Source organism: Gracilinanus agilis, chromosome 6, assembly GCF_016433145.1.
Source record: "Gracilinanus agilis isolate LMUSP501 chromosome 6, AgileGrace, whole genome shotgun sequence".
NCBI classification, from domain to species: Eukaryota; Metazoa; Chordata; class Mammalia; order Didelphimorphia; family Didelphidae; genus Gracilinanus; species Gracilinanus agilis.
Window position 1 is genome coordinate 283403616 of NC_058135.1, and position 15501 is coordinate 283419116.

General features: G+C 32.5%; 1 protein-coding gene across 1 annotated transcript in view; it reads right to left on the bottom strand.

Annotated features, from left to right (window-relative positions):
- The window catches only part of LOC123251790 (vomeronasal type-2 receptor 26-like), a 61314-nt gene that overhangs the window by 24129 nt on the left and 21684 nt on the right, over positions 1 to 15501 (bottom strand). The window contains exon 3 of the mRNA XM_044681106.1: positions 6177 to 6983. Within this exon, the coding sequence (XP_044537041.1) occupies positions 6177 to 6983 (807 nt within the window). The remainder of the gene's footprint in view (positions 1 to 6176; positions 6984 to 15501) is intronic.

Consider the following 15501-nt stretch of genomic DNA (forward strand, 5'->3'; position numbering starts at 1 on the left):
TTTTTTTTAACTTTGATGTCGAGAGTGGGCTCTGCTCTCAGGAAAGAATGGGACATACTCTTAAATTTCAGTTTTCCCTCACTGCTCCTTTCCACACTATTTCTAGATTTCTGCAAGTTACAATTCTTCCAAGAAGGTATAATGGTCTTTGGTCTGGGAGCTCTGAAAGCTACCCCCTCATTGTTGATTCCGTCTCTTCCAGGGATTGCTTATGACTTATAAAGCTCAGAGCACCACAGGCTATATTGTGCTGGGGCTCAGAGCCACCTCAATCCAGGGCAAAGGTTCTAGAATGCACTCTGGGCTCACATCAGCCAGACACACAGAAGATTGCCTTTTACTGGGGTTCATATTCCCACTGCAGACTTGGGCAATGCCTTGGAGAATCACTCTGAACCTATACCAGTCAGGCTCACTGTGGAATACCTAGCATTAGGGACTGATACCTTTCTGTAGGCTTCTGTTAAGGCTTAGAACTTCAAGGTATGGATGCCTGGTGCTCTGCTGCTGTTGGGCAGAGTCTTTGGGTCTTAAAGTTGGCTTGGGCTCAAGATTAGAACTTGGAGCAGTAAGTGTGAGATGGGGTGGTTCGCTATTCATTTGCTATGATACCGCTTGGCATGACTTTGCTTCTGGCTGAACTGACTTGCTGCCAGCTATGCTGTGTGCTGCACTCCACTATCACACCAGTGAAATAGAGCCTCTCTCATTATCTTCAGTTTGTTTTCTACAAAAATGTTGTGTTGCTCCAACTCCTTGTTAATTCTTTCACACTGGTACTCATTTTAGAGAACTTTTCTAAGATTGATTGGAGAGAACTATAAGAACATATTCAAGCTTTCTTTGCTTCTACTCAGTCTTCTGAGCCACACCTCTTTTACCTTTTAAAAGAAAATTTTCTTTTATTTAAAATATTTTTAAAAGAAAGAACATAAAAAGAAAATAATACCTTAAAAAAGCAGTATAGGCCAAATGGAAAAAGGAGGTTCAAAATATCATGGAACAAATAGTTTCTCAAAAATTAGATTTAGGCAAATGAAAGCTAGCATCCTCATGAGCTATGAAAAAGCAATAAATCAAAAGCAAAAGAATCAAAAAAGAAGGAAATATGAAATAGCTCCTTGAAAAACTGACCTAGAAAAGTGATCCAAGTGAAAAAAGCTAGGAATAAGTGGATCACCTGAATATTATGATAATTTTTTAAATGTATATAATATCATAAGAATTTTTCAAAGAAAACTACCCTGATATTCTGAGGAAAAAAGGAGTAAAACTGAAAATGAATTAATCTACCAATCAACTCCTAAAATAAATTCCCAAATGACAACTCTCAGAAACATTGTAGCTAAATTCAAGAGATCCCAGGACAAGGATCTACTATAAGCAGCCAGAAAGAAGTAATTCAGTTATCGTGGAGCCACAGCAAGGATTACAGAAGCCTTAGCAGCTTCTACATTAAAGGACTGGAAGAGTCGGAATTTAATATTTTATTTTATTTATAATAAATAATAATAATAAATTATGTGTTTATGTATAATAAAATAATAATAAAAATAAATAATATCTATTTAATCTGTGTTTGCAATTAAGAATCACCTGGCCAGCAAAACAGGATATTCTTTCAGGGAAAATGGTCATTTAATGAAATAGGAGATTTTCAACCATTCCTGATGAAATGACCAGACCTAAATAGAAAATATGATGTTCAAAAACAAGACCCAAGAGAATCATAAAAAGGTAAACAAGAAAGAGAAATTTTAAGGGATTCAATAAGGTCAAAATTTATATTCTTACATGGAAATATGGTTTTTAAGAATCTAAAATTTTTTATCATCATCAGGCCAATTTGAAATATTAATGGACAGAGGTTATGGAAGAAAACTGATTTGGATGAAATGATATGCTTAAAAAAATCAAGCGTTAAAAAGAGATTTGTACTGAGAGAAAAGGGAAGGGAGAGGTAGATTAAGACAAATTATCTCACGTAAAGATAACAGAAGAAGCCATTATAGTAGGGGAAAGATGAGGGAAGTGACAGGCCATGCTTAAAGGTTAAGCTCATCATAACTAGCTCAGAAAAAGAATAACAATCATATTCATTTGGGTATAGAATTTCATCTTACCCTACAGAGAAATAAGAGAAAAATAGAATGGGGGAAAGAGTAATAGAAAGGAGGGAAGAAGGGAGTATAGTTACAAGTGAAAGGAAAGAGAAAGAGTAGGATCAAAAAGAGGAAATAAGATGGAGGGGAATACAGAAATGGTAATATTAACTGTGAATGTGAATTTGACAAAATCCCAAAATCCCCCTTAAAATGAAACCAGGTAGCAGAATGTCTTAAAACCAAATCCTGTGATTCTTTGTTCACAAGAAATACTTTTGAGGCAGGAAGAAACACATTGAATAATGGTAAGGGGCTAGAACAAAATCAATAGTGCTTTAGCTGAAGTTAAAAAAAAAAAGTAAGAGTAGCAATTGTGATCTTAGGCAAAGATAAAACATAAATCTAATTAAAAAAGAAAAGGAAGGAACTCGTATCTTGATAATACAATGAAGTAATATCATTACTAAACATATATGCAACAAATAAACCCTCCAAATTTTTAAAGGAAAAAATAAATGAGTTAAAGAGAAAATAGAAAGTAAAACTATACCAGTGGGGGACCTCAAATTTCCTCTATCAGAACTAGATAAACCAAAAAATAAGCAAGAAAAAAGTAAATGAAATGAATTAAACTTAAGAAAACCTAGATTTAATAGATCTCTGAAGAAAACTGAATGGGGATAAAAAGGAATATATTGTCTTTTCAGCAATACAAGGCATCTAAACAAAAATTGACTAGGTACAAATGCATTAAAACTCCACAATTAAATGCAGAAAAGCAGAAATAATAAATGTATCATTTTCATATTATAATACAATAAAAACAATCATTAATAGAGGTCTATGGAAAGTTAAAATAAAAATTAATTAGAAATTAAATAGTCTAATTGTCAAAAGGGGGTAAATCAAAGAACAAACTATAGAAACAATCAATATTTTCACTAAAGGAATGAGGTTAAGAAGATTACAATCAAAATTTATGGGATATAGTCAAAAGAGTATTTAGGGGGAAAATTTCTATCTCTGAGTGCTTCTAGTAATAAAATAGAGAAAAAGCAGGTCAATGAATTGGGCATTCAACTAGAAAAACTAGAAAATGAATGAATTAAAAATCCCCACTTACAAACTAAAATAGATATATTAAAAATCAAAGGAATTAATAAAATTGAAATTAAGAGAACCATTGACTTAATAAATAAAACTAGTAGTTGGTGTTATGAAAATCATAAAATAGAGTATAGGTTAATTTGATTTTTTTTAAACCCTTGTACTTCGGTATATTGTCTCATAGGTGGAAGAGTGGTAAGGGTGGGCAATGGGGGTCAAGCGACTTGCCCAGGGTCATACAACTGGAAGTGGCTGAGGCTGGGTTTGAACCTAGGACCTCCCGTCTCTAGGCCTGACTCTCATTCCACTGAGCTACCCAGCTGCCCCGGTTAATTTGATTTTTAAAAGAACAGAAGAAAATCAAATAACAAATATCAAAAATGAAAAGGATATATTCAACACCAAAGAAGAGGAAATTAAAGCAATCTCTATGAACAATTTTGCCCAATTATCTAACTATAAATTTGACAATCTAGATGAAATGGATGGATATTTATGAAAACATAAAATGCCCAGACTGACAAAAGAAGAAATATAATACTTGGAAACAATCCCATCTCAGAAAAAGAAATTGAACAATGTTATTAAAGAAATGCATAAGAAAAAATCCTCAAGGACAAGTTGATGCTCAAATGAATTCTATAAAACATTTATAGAACATTTAATACCAATACTACATAAAATATTTGTCAAAATAGGCAAAAAAAGACATCTTAAGAAGTATTTTTATGACACAAATATGGTGCTGATACCTAAGCTAGGAAGACAAAACCCAGAGAAAGAAAATTTCTGACTGATTTCCTTAATTAAGGTCAAAGCAAAAATCTTAAATTAAATACTATTAAAGAGACTATAATAATATATCATAAGAATTTTTCATTATGACCAGGTAGGATTTATACCAGGAATACAAGGCTGGTTTCATATTATGAAAACTATTAGTATGATTAGCCATATTAATAACAAAAATAACAGAATCACGGGATTATCTCAATAATGCAGAAAATGCTTTGATAACAGTCATTACTATTAAAAATAGAGAAAGCCAAGGTATTCCTGAAAATGATAAGTGGTATCTAGCTAAAACCATCAGCAAGTATCATCTGCAATGGGAATAAGTTAGAAACCTTTCCAATAAGATCAGAATTGAAGGAAAGATGTTCATTATCACTGCTACTGCCACTATTATTTAATATTAAACTAGAAATGCTACCTTAAGCAAAAAAAAAAAAAAAGTAAAAGGAATTGAAGTAATTAAAGTAGGCAGTGAGGAAGCTAAACTATTACTCTTTGCTGATAATATAATGGTAAACTTAGAGAATCCCACAGAATCACCTAAAAAAACTATTAGAAATAATTAGTAACTTTAGCAAAGTTGCAGGATACAAAATAAACCCACATAAATGATCAGCTTTTCTAAAGTCAAACATCAAGAGATAAAAAGAAAATTCTACTAAAATAACTCTAGACCATATAAAATACTTTGGAATTGATTTGCCAAATCAAACACAGAAATTATATGAACACAATTACAAAAGAGTTTTCACACAAATAGTAAGATCTAAAGAACTGTAAAAATGTTGATTGTTTACAAGTAGGCCAATACTATACAAATAACAATTCTACCTAAATTAATTTACTGATTCAGTGCCATATCAAACAACCAAAAATATTTTATTAGAAAATATTTTAAAATATTTTATAGAAATGGAAAAATTGTAACAAAATTCAGGAAGAATTAAAAGTCAAAAATATCAAGACAACTATTGGGAAAAAATGTGAAGGAAAGGAGCCTAGCAGCTCCTTGGAGAACATAGAATAATTTAGCTCTCAGATCTATGGAGAAGGCTAGAATTTAAGACCAAATAAAAGATAGAGAACATTATAATATATAAAATAAATAATTTTGACAATCTTAAATTTTAAAGGAAGCAATGAACTGGGTTAACATTTTATAACAAATTTCTTTGATAAAGATCTTATTTCTAAAATATATAGGGAACTAAGTCAAATTAATAAGAATAAGTAATTCCCCAATTGACAAATGGTCAAAAGATATGAACAAGTAGTTTTCAGAAGAAAAAAATCAAAGCTACCAATAATTGTATGGGGAAAAAAGTTCTAAATCACTTTTAATTAGAGAAATGCACATTCTAAAAACTCTAAAGTATCACCTCACACCTTGGCCAAATTGGCCAACATGTAAATGAAAAATGAAAAATATTGGAGAAGATATGGCAAAATTGAGAAACTAAAAGGAAGTTGAAAGGACCTAATTATATAAATTATTTGTACCAGTTCTTTTTATGGTGGCAAAGAATTGAAAATTGAGAGGATGTTCATAACTTGGGAATGATTGAACAAATTATGGTATATGATGATGATGGAATGCTATGATGCTAATATAATGTTTTTATTTCAGAGTTTTGGTTTTATATGAGTATTCATTTGCTACAATGAACAATATGGAAATATGTTTTGCATGACAAAACATAAACCCAGAAAAAATAAACAATTGCAATATTACAGCAAATGTATCCAAGTACAATTATCAAATATTTTGTTTATCATACAGCTGTTATTAAAAAGTTAAAATAATATTGATCAATGAGAAATCCATGTAAGCATCATGGCATTTGCAGGATTATAATCCAGGCCAGCATCAATACCCAAAATTGAATTAGATTCAATGAAACTCTCTTGCCACAGAGAAACATATCCTAAGGAATGTGTATAAGGAAGAACACCAACAATATTGCAATTATTATATCAGTTTTGGAGAAAACCCCATTGTTTTAACCAGAATATAATGGAATCACATGTGAAAAGAGGTAAGAAAAATATTAAGAAATAAGAAGTATTAATGAAGTATCAGGTTATTGCTACATCATCCATATAACAAATCTAGCCATTGAAGGATGTGAGTAACCTATTCTAAGTTCAAGGGTAGAAGAGAAATGTTACCTTCCAAGAAAGAAGTGGATGGACTCCAAATTCTAATGTCTTTTTTATCTCCGTCTGAAGCATTTGGTGGATAGCATTAGCCAATAAGTACACTTCATTATAAATATTAGAACTCAATGTCATTATGATTGTGTCCAAATCACGAGTAGGTACATCTGCCAAGGACAAACCTTCTGGGCACAAAGAATACACCATTTTTGCAGGACTTTCTTCAGAAAGTCTACAATGAAAGACTACCTCCCAGAAAGTCTTTAGGAAAATGTCCTCAGAGTTTACAGTGGAATTTATACTTCTTAGGAAATCTGCAAAACCAGGAATCTCCCTCTTGGCTTGAGAAAATATTATTGTGCCATGTAAATGATTCATAATTTCATTATTATTCTGTGCAGAAATATCCCAGGAAAAAGTAGTGACTAACATCTTCCCATACAGTATATATTGGGTCATCAAAATAGAAAATTCTAGAAGGCTGTATGTATTTCCATAGATAAAAATCACATTTGATGATGATTTAATGATTTTAGAAAAGAATATAACATCTTCTCCATTTTCTTGGTTAAAGTTTTCAGGAACTTTTTCCTTAAAAGCTAGACACATACTATGCCTAACCATTGCCTCTTCAAGATCATAGAAGAACTGTTGCCCTCTCAGGTTATCTGAAAAAATAAGCCCTATCCAAGTCCAGCCAAAATGTAGCATCAATTGGACCACTGCCAGGTGTAGAGTAGATTCCTTGCTGCCCATCTGATAGACATATGGATACTGGATTTTATCAGCCAGGAGAGGATCAAATGGGCCATAAGTGATCTACATACAAAAAAACAAAAAGAATAACTGAAATACTAATTTTAGAAATTCCATAGTCTTTTTATTGTATCTCAAATGTATCTCATTTGTATCTTTTATTTTTATCAGTGATTTATAAGCCAGATATTAATAAATGCTGTATTTGGAAATGTGAGATTTTGAAGGGAATTCTAAGTCTGTACCTGACCAAGAATCCATTTTCTATGTCTCCTTAAGCAATTATTAAGTATGTTTGAAAAATTCCAGTTAGGGAAAAAAATGGACCTCTGGTTTATAAATCACTTTATAAATCTACATACAAAAAAGAATAACTGATTTATAAAATGATATATTCAAATGGAGAAGATTTTACATAAAAAATTAGTTATATTTTGAAAAAAATGAGGTGTTTCAGAATTCATTCTCCTTCACTTCTGCCAGGGCATAAGCAGACAATAGGATTTTTTCTTTTTAAAATAAAATAGTCCAAAATGAGACCAGGTTTGAGAATATCTCTGTATCATCACCCATGGTATTGTTACATCTTATTTTTTATTTTTTTTTTGGTATTGTTACTTTTTAAATGAAATATGTACTCATTCCATAACCCAAACAACCTAGTGAATTGGTCATTGTACTTGTTATCTGCCATTAATATTTACATAATAAAATATCACACTGAATCTCTGAAACACCTCATTTTTTCAAAATATAACTAATTTTTTATGTAAAATCTTCTCCATTTGAATATAATTAAAAATTACCTGTGTTCTACTATACAGATATCATTTCTTATGCACTTCTTTCTGTGTACAACTCACAATTAATTAAATGTATCTGCAGATCCCAACCCAAGTTCTTGTTTAATTGGAATTCTTATCCTCTTTAAATAAACTCATGTGCAACATCATTGAATTTAGGGAGTGGAGAAATTATATCTGCCAAAGTTCTTATGTTTTTTATATTTGGCATTAAATCCTTTATAATATGTGGACTTCCTAAAGAAAATGAAATTTATTGGAGTAGAAAGTCTTGAAAAAGCAACAGTTTAAACTATTCTGTACTTCAAATGCAATGGATTCTAATGGAACATGTAAAAAATCCAAATTTTCTGAATTTTAAGGGCACTGTAAGTCCCTGACAGTTCTGTTGTTAATAAGATTAAGACTATGAGATTTTGAATGATTTTTAACATCTCAACTAGTTATTGGAGAAATAATCTTTGAAAAGGTGTACTAATTTGTATTGAGATCTGCTTGGTAAATGATTTTAGCAGGAACATCTAAGGAATCTCTACATGCAACTTGGAAACAATGAAGCAAATCTACTAAAGAGGAAACATATCCCAGAATGTCTGAGAAAAGCTGGTTTCGTAGTTCAAACAACCCATTGGAGATGGGTTACTGAAAAGCAAAAAGACTCATGTTAGTTACTATTGATATACCTTTACTTTTTGTTTCACTATATCTGAATACTAAGTTCTTCTATTTACAAGTCGAGAGGATAAACAAAGGACTGAAGACCATGATAGGGACACTTTAAGCCAAAAACTCACCTCACAAGGCCTGATATTTTGCCTTTAGCTCTCTTCAACTTGGGGTAGATTTATGGGGGTGGGGTATTATAGGTTTCACTTCATAAAATATTTTGGTCACCCTATTTTCTATGCTGAATCTTTTGTCTTATGTACACCTTACTACTAGAAAGAGACTTTTCTGTTTCCTCATATTAGATTGCTGCAGAGATGGCTAAAGAAGCTACAACAATCAGGCATTAATATACAACTTAGAACTCTTGATTTTTTTCTCTTTATGGATTTTCAACCTTAGGACCAAGTCTTAATAAAAAAATTATACTGCTTCCTAACTGTGTGACCTGGGCAAGTCATTTAACCTTTATTGCCTAGCCTTTACCACTTTTCTGGTTCAGAACCAATACACAGTATTGATTCTAAGATGGAAGGTAAGGGTTTAGTTGTTTTTTTTTTTGCATTGTACTGGATGTATACAACTATCTTGGGAAGAATCACTATAAAGGTTAAAGAAAAAGATGCTTGGATGCTTTGCTCTCATGCTGAAACAATATGCAGGATCAACTTGTTCTTACCCTCCTCACTGAAGCTCAAAGAGGGGCTTCTGCCACCACCAATGAGTGTTGCTAATACACAAATTTCTCTGATGACAGTGTTACACATGTCTAACAAAAGATCGTATGAAAAGTTCACCAAGTTGTAAATGAGAATCCTGTTTCTTCCTCTCAGCCATGGTGAGCCCCATTTTTCTGGCTCAGCCATTTTTCTTTCCTCAGCCTTTTCCTGGATTTTGGGCATTGGAATTATGTCTACTATTTTGATATAAGTGCTCATTGTCCTAGCCATTATTATCCTTGGTCCAATATTACTTAAATGATGCTTTAGTTGCTGTATGAGATTGTGTTCATAAATATCAGTCTTCTTCTTCTTTAGCTTTATTTCCAAGAAACTTGGAAAGTCAACACATACTTTGCCAGACCATATAATGATGATTTACCTCACAATCATCCTCAGATAACCTTGCTCCTGGTTCAACATATATATTATTTTTTTTAACCCTTGTGCTTCGGTGTATTGTCTCCTAGGTGGAAGAGTGGTAAGGGTGGGCAATGGGGGTCAAGTGACTTGCCCAGGGTCACACAGCTGGGAAGTGGCTGAGGCCGGGTTTGAACCCAGGACCTCCCGTCTCTAGGCCTGACTCCCAATCCACTGAGCTACCCAGCTGCCCCCAACATATATATTATTTAAGTGATCATAATTTTCATTGTCTCTAGATTTATAACACTGAAATATGTTGCTTTGATATAGGTACTGTTTGTCAAATCTGTTTCCCAATTTCCTTTATCATCTTTTTTTTTGTTTCAGAAGGAGAGTTTCCCTCTCCAATTGCTCCTCATAAAAATAAACCTCTAAGCAATTTTATTGTATCAGCACATTTCTTAAGTTGGATCCAAAGTTGAATTGAAGAGGGAAAAGTAAAAGATAAATCTAGTAAAGCAAATTTTAGCAGTTAATATTCATTTTGTTATACTTTTTTTAGAACTACAACTTCTTCATGAAATTCTATTGGATATCCAGTGTTATAATGATAAATTGTAACTTTATATTTAATAGAAAGAAAAATCCCAATTATTGATTGAATAATTGTGAGAATAAGTAACTAATAAACACGTTGTGAGTAAAATAACTAAGATAAATCCTCTGACCATACATCTTTGCCAATGCGAGTTGTGTACATGACTTAAGCATATTGGAATATGTCCAGATGCCCCTAAGGCAAGAGATTTATGACATCTCAGTTGGCTTTGAAGCTATAGAGTGATTTTGATTATTACCATATATGGAACAGAGATGTAATTGCCCACAAGATTAAAAAATATATTTTTGAAGTAGGAAACCATATAGAGGATGAAAGTTTGGTTGCCCCACTTCAGAAGAAACTTTTAGTTGGCACCCTTCCTTCCTTGTGTGTGTGGTGGTGGAGAGGAGTTGGAAGGGTAGAGTTTGTCTAAGCTGGATTTTTTGCATTGACTATCTATACCTGTCATTTCTTTAACTCTGGGTCTCAGATCTTACACCAGAACTGGGTATATTGAGAACTTGGCCTTCTGGTTTACTTTTCTAACAGTAAATGTCTGTTTTGAACAGAAATATGTTTTTGGTATTTAATTTTCTTTTATAAGCTATGAGATAAGCACTGGTTCACCATCTTGTATTCATTAAGGATCCCAATTCATGGTCTCTAACCCCAAAACCTCCTCCAAGATTAGATCTGAAATGATCAAGTTTGTCCTGGAGCAAGGTAATGTTTCCTACACATACTGTCTTCATCCTTCATCTTAACCTTCATCCTCAAATTTCTGAGAACGAGATAAAGGAACTAATGGTGAACTATGATTTCAGTCAATCCCTAATAACCAATCAGCAAGGCTATCTTGATCCATATTCCCAAACTGATTTCCTTGTCAGCTAAATCCACTATGGTCAAATGTTTGGGACAATATCATCTCATTCTGACATCTTTATCACATTGAGTGGGAAAACAAGAAGCTAGGATAAATAGTACTTCCCCACCCCATGACATATACTAACATCTAGTTATTCTTAGGCTTGTATCTATGGTAAAAATGTATAAAATATAGTCCATGGCCATGGTAATTTAATCATCAGAAGAGTAAGAAAAAACACCATTAAAGAGAAGTAAGCTCATTTAGGATAAGAACAGTTTGTTCCTTAAATTGAGTATGCTTTGAGCACATCTGCTTCTAGAATTAGTGTCCAAATTTGGAAAGTCACCAATTTTGCCATTTGTCCATTCAGATATTATCTTTTGAGGTCTTGAAAAAATGACTTGTATGAGTAAAGGATTCATATTACCAAAACTTGCTGATAGCACTAGAACATGGCCACATCTCCCCCTCATTATCCTCCAAAGCTCATCGAAAATGCCTCAGAATCAACGAATTTTTTAAAACACTCAATCTTCCCTTCTGAGAAATAATCTCACTTTTTTTTCTTCCCTTCCCAAGACAGGAAGAACTATCAATATCAAGGTCTTTATGAAGAACCAAGATCTTGCAATGGGTTATTATATTTCTTCCAAAGGTTGAGCATATTGTAGTCTCTTACAACATCAGTAGCAACAGGGCAGCTACCCGCACTTGTGAAATGCACTGAATAGGAGGGGAAAAAACTCATTGAACAAGGTACCAGGAAGTCAGAATATCATTCACAGCAAAAACAAAAAAGAGAAGAATCAACAAGAACAAATGAATGAATATCAGCAACCCATGCAACAGAAATAACTCATCATATTTGATATATTCTATCAGTGACTCTTATTACAAATAAAATGTGCCATATGCCACAAGCAAATTTCTCTATGACACCTGAAAATAGATTAAATAAAAGTGATTGAGGAAAGAAATAATAACAATGGATGATCTAATAAACAACATATTAAGCCAAATAGCAAAGGAAGCCAAAGTACTACCAAACAGGCCTAGAGCCAATTAAAAAAAAAACCAACTTAGGATGAAAAACATATAAACTATTACATTAATGCATGATTTTATGAATATCTAAAATCATATTCAAGACAAACATTACAAGATGAAACATGAACATTATTATCAGGTTATATGTGTAATCCTTTCCCCAGTTTCACCTTGGATATCATCAATTAGCTAGAATGATCATCATCTAAATCTGGTCAGATCAAGTGCTTAGTCCATTAGTTTTCTTAATTATAAACTAAGGACATCACCCATTCACAAGGAATTTCTATGTGTGAAGCATTATGCTGAAATGGTATTTCCACTGGACTGGTTCAACTCTGTTTTGTTTTGGTTGTTTTTGGATTTTTGCATTTAATTTAATTTTAAATAATTTTATGTAAACAAAAGTTAATATTTTTAATAATTCCTAGTTCAAGCTTCCCTCCCCCCCCTTTTTAGAGGGCAAGTAGATGATATATATATGTAGTATATATATTCAGTCACATAAAATATTTCCATGCAAACCATGTTGCAAAAGAAAACACAGGGGGCAGCTGGGTAGCTCAGTGGATGGAGAGCCAGGCCTAGAGACAGGAGGTCCTGGGTTCAAATCTGGCCTCAGACACTTCCCAGCTGTGTGACCCTGGTCAAGTCACTTGAACCCCATTGCCTACCCTTACCACTCTTCCACCTATAAGTCAATACACAGAAATTAAGGGTTTAAAATAAAAAAAAAAAAGAAAGAAAGCAAACACAGACCAAAAAAACAGGATAACAAAAAATTTAAAGTATATTTTAATTATGTTTGAGTATGTTTAGATCCTATCTCTTCCTTTTCTGTAGAAAGATAATATCTGTAAAAATAAGATGCTGGAAGACCCTTCTGAGTAAAGATCTGGCTTTATTGTGACAAAGAAATCACATGGCCAGAAGTCTGCAGATTTCCTCCCAGTTCAAAACCTGCCTAATTTTGCAAATCACACATGCTTTTAAAGTTTCTTGTCTGTACCTAACCTCCTCACCCCCACCCTCCACATCCCCATGGCCCCTGCAGGAGGTCTCCAAGAGGTGTGGGAGGCTATTTCCTGAGCTCTGAGGATCTTCAAAGAGCTATCAGAGTTTCTGCAGCTATTTCTGGAGCCGGGGTTTCTGGAGTTACTTCAGGATCTGGGGTTTCTAGAACTCTAGAGCCTCCAGGTGACCCCCTGCTCCCAGTGTGAGCTCACTTGCTCAGAGTACATTGTGGATCAATTAACATAGTAACTCACTTATGATTAACATAATACACTTAAAATTATTCCAACAAAATAAGCACTTTAATAACTTTAATAATTCACTTATTATCCTGGAACTATATTCCTAATCTGGTTACATACACAGACATTTGCATGGAACTAAATTCTTACTATCAAATCACAGTGTCACAAGGTATCAAACAAAAGAGATGCTTAAACTAATACAAATTAGGGGCAGCTAAAGGAAATTTTCTTCTTATAGATTACCTTGAATCATTGTATTACTGACAATATCTGTCATACACAGTTTACCATCATAGAATGCTACTAATATTTCAATAAACTACTATAAAAGTATTCTCCAGATATCTTTACTCTATGTCATTCCCAATAACCATCACAGGATTTTCTAAAAGCATCATTTCTTTAAAACTCATCATTTCTTATATCATAATAGGATTCCATCAAAATCATATAGCACAATTTATTCAGCCATTTCCCAATTGATGAGCAATCCTTTCATTTCCAATTCTTTGCAAACACAAAAAAGAAATTCTTTAATATTTTGGTATATAAAGGTTTTTTTCCTTTTCCTTTGATCTCATTAGGTAATAGACATAATTATGAGATTGCTGGGTAAAGCGATAGGCACAGTTTTATAACTCTTTGGATATAGTTTCAAATTCTTCTCTAGAGTGGTTGGAACAATTCAAAACAACAATAAAAGTGTTAATGTCCCAATTTTTCCAAATGTGCTCCAACATTTGTCATATTCCTTTTCTGTCACAGTAGTATCCGGAAGGTGTGAGGTAGTAACTCACATTTGCTTTAATTTGCATTTCTTTAATGATAGTAATAAGAGCACTATTCAGATGTTTATAATTTTAATTTCTACATCTGAAAATTACATGTTCCTATCCTTTGATCATTTATGAATTTGGGAATGATTTGAATTCTTAGAAATGACTTTGTGCTCTAAATATTTCATAAAAAAGTTCTTTATCAGAGAAACCTGCTTTAAATTTCCCCCACCCAGTTTGCTATTTTCCTCTCAATCATAGCTATATTTCATTTGTTTGAAATCATTTTAATTGGATATAATCAAAATTATCAATTTTACACACTATAATGCTCTTTATATCTAGTTTGGCCATAAATTCTTCCCTTATCCATAGATTTGGTAAGTAAACTTATCTGTGCTACCTTATTTAGCTTGTGTTATCATTTTTATCTAGATTATTTTACCTTATCTTTCAATAAGGTGTCAGATGTTAATCTATACCTCATTTCTGCTAAACTGCTTTCACGTTTTCCCAGCAATTTTGTGAAATATGGATTTTTATCCCACAAACCATTTCACTTACATTTTACTTTGAATATGAACAAATAATTGGGTTAAGAGTTCCTAATAATAGCTTTAATTTTATCTTCTTTGGAGGTCAATTTCCCTCTTTTCATTATTGTTATTGGTCATTTTACTTTTTTCTTCCATTAAAAAAACCATCTATATTTTATCTCATGGTTTTTTTTCTTTTCAAAAGAACAAAATTTGCCCAATTCGTTGACTTTTACTTTCTCTATTTTATTGATATAATTATTTTCCTAAATACTGCTTTGGTGCTGTCCCATAAATTGTTATATGTTGTCTGATTGCTTTCATTCCTTTTGATGCTATTATCATTTCAATGCTTCATTCTTTGACCCACTCATTCTTTAGGATTAGATTCATGAGATCTAACTAATTTAGAATCTCTGTTTCAGTAGCCCCTTATGGAGTATAAAATTTTATTATATTATGGCCTGAAAAGGAGGCATTAAAAATTCTACTTTTCTTCATTTGCTTATGCATTTTTGGTCAGTTAAAAGAGTGGCAAATTTTTTTAAAATATGTGATATATAGCTGAGGGAAAAGTCTATTACAATTCCCATTTGATTTTCACCAACATTTTATCAAATTTAAATTCTCTAAGATTCTATTCATATGCTTAATTCTTCTTTATTTTCTGGTTAAATTTATGCAATTTTAAGAGGGAAAGGCTACAGTTCCCTACTAATATACTTTTATTCACAATTTCTCCTTGTAATTAGCTTTTGAATATTTGGATGTGATGCTATTTGGTACAGATATATTTAGTATTCATATCATTTTATTGTCGCTATGCTAGGGATAGACATTCTTCTAACTCACTGATAATTTTGAGGCTTTTCAGTTACTCTCAAGTTATTTTAACCTGCCTCATGAGTTTGGATTTCTGTCCACAAAACACACTACAAAT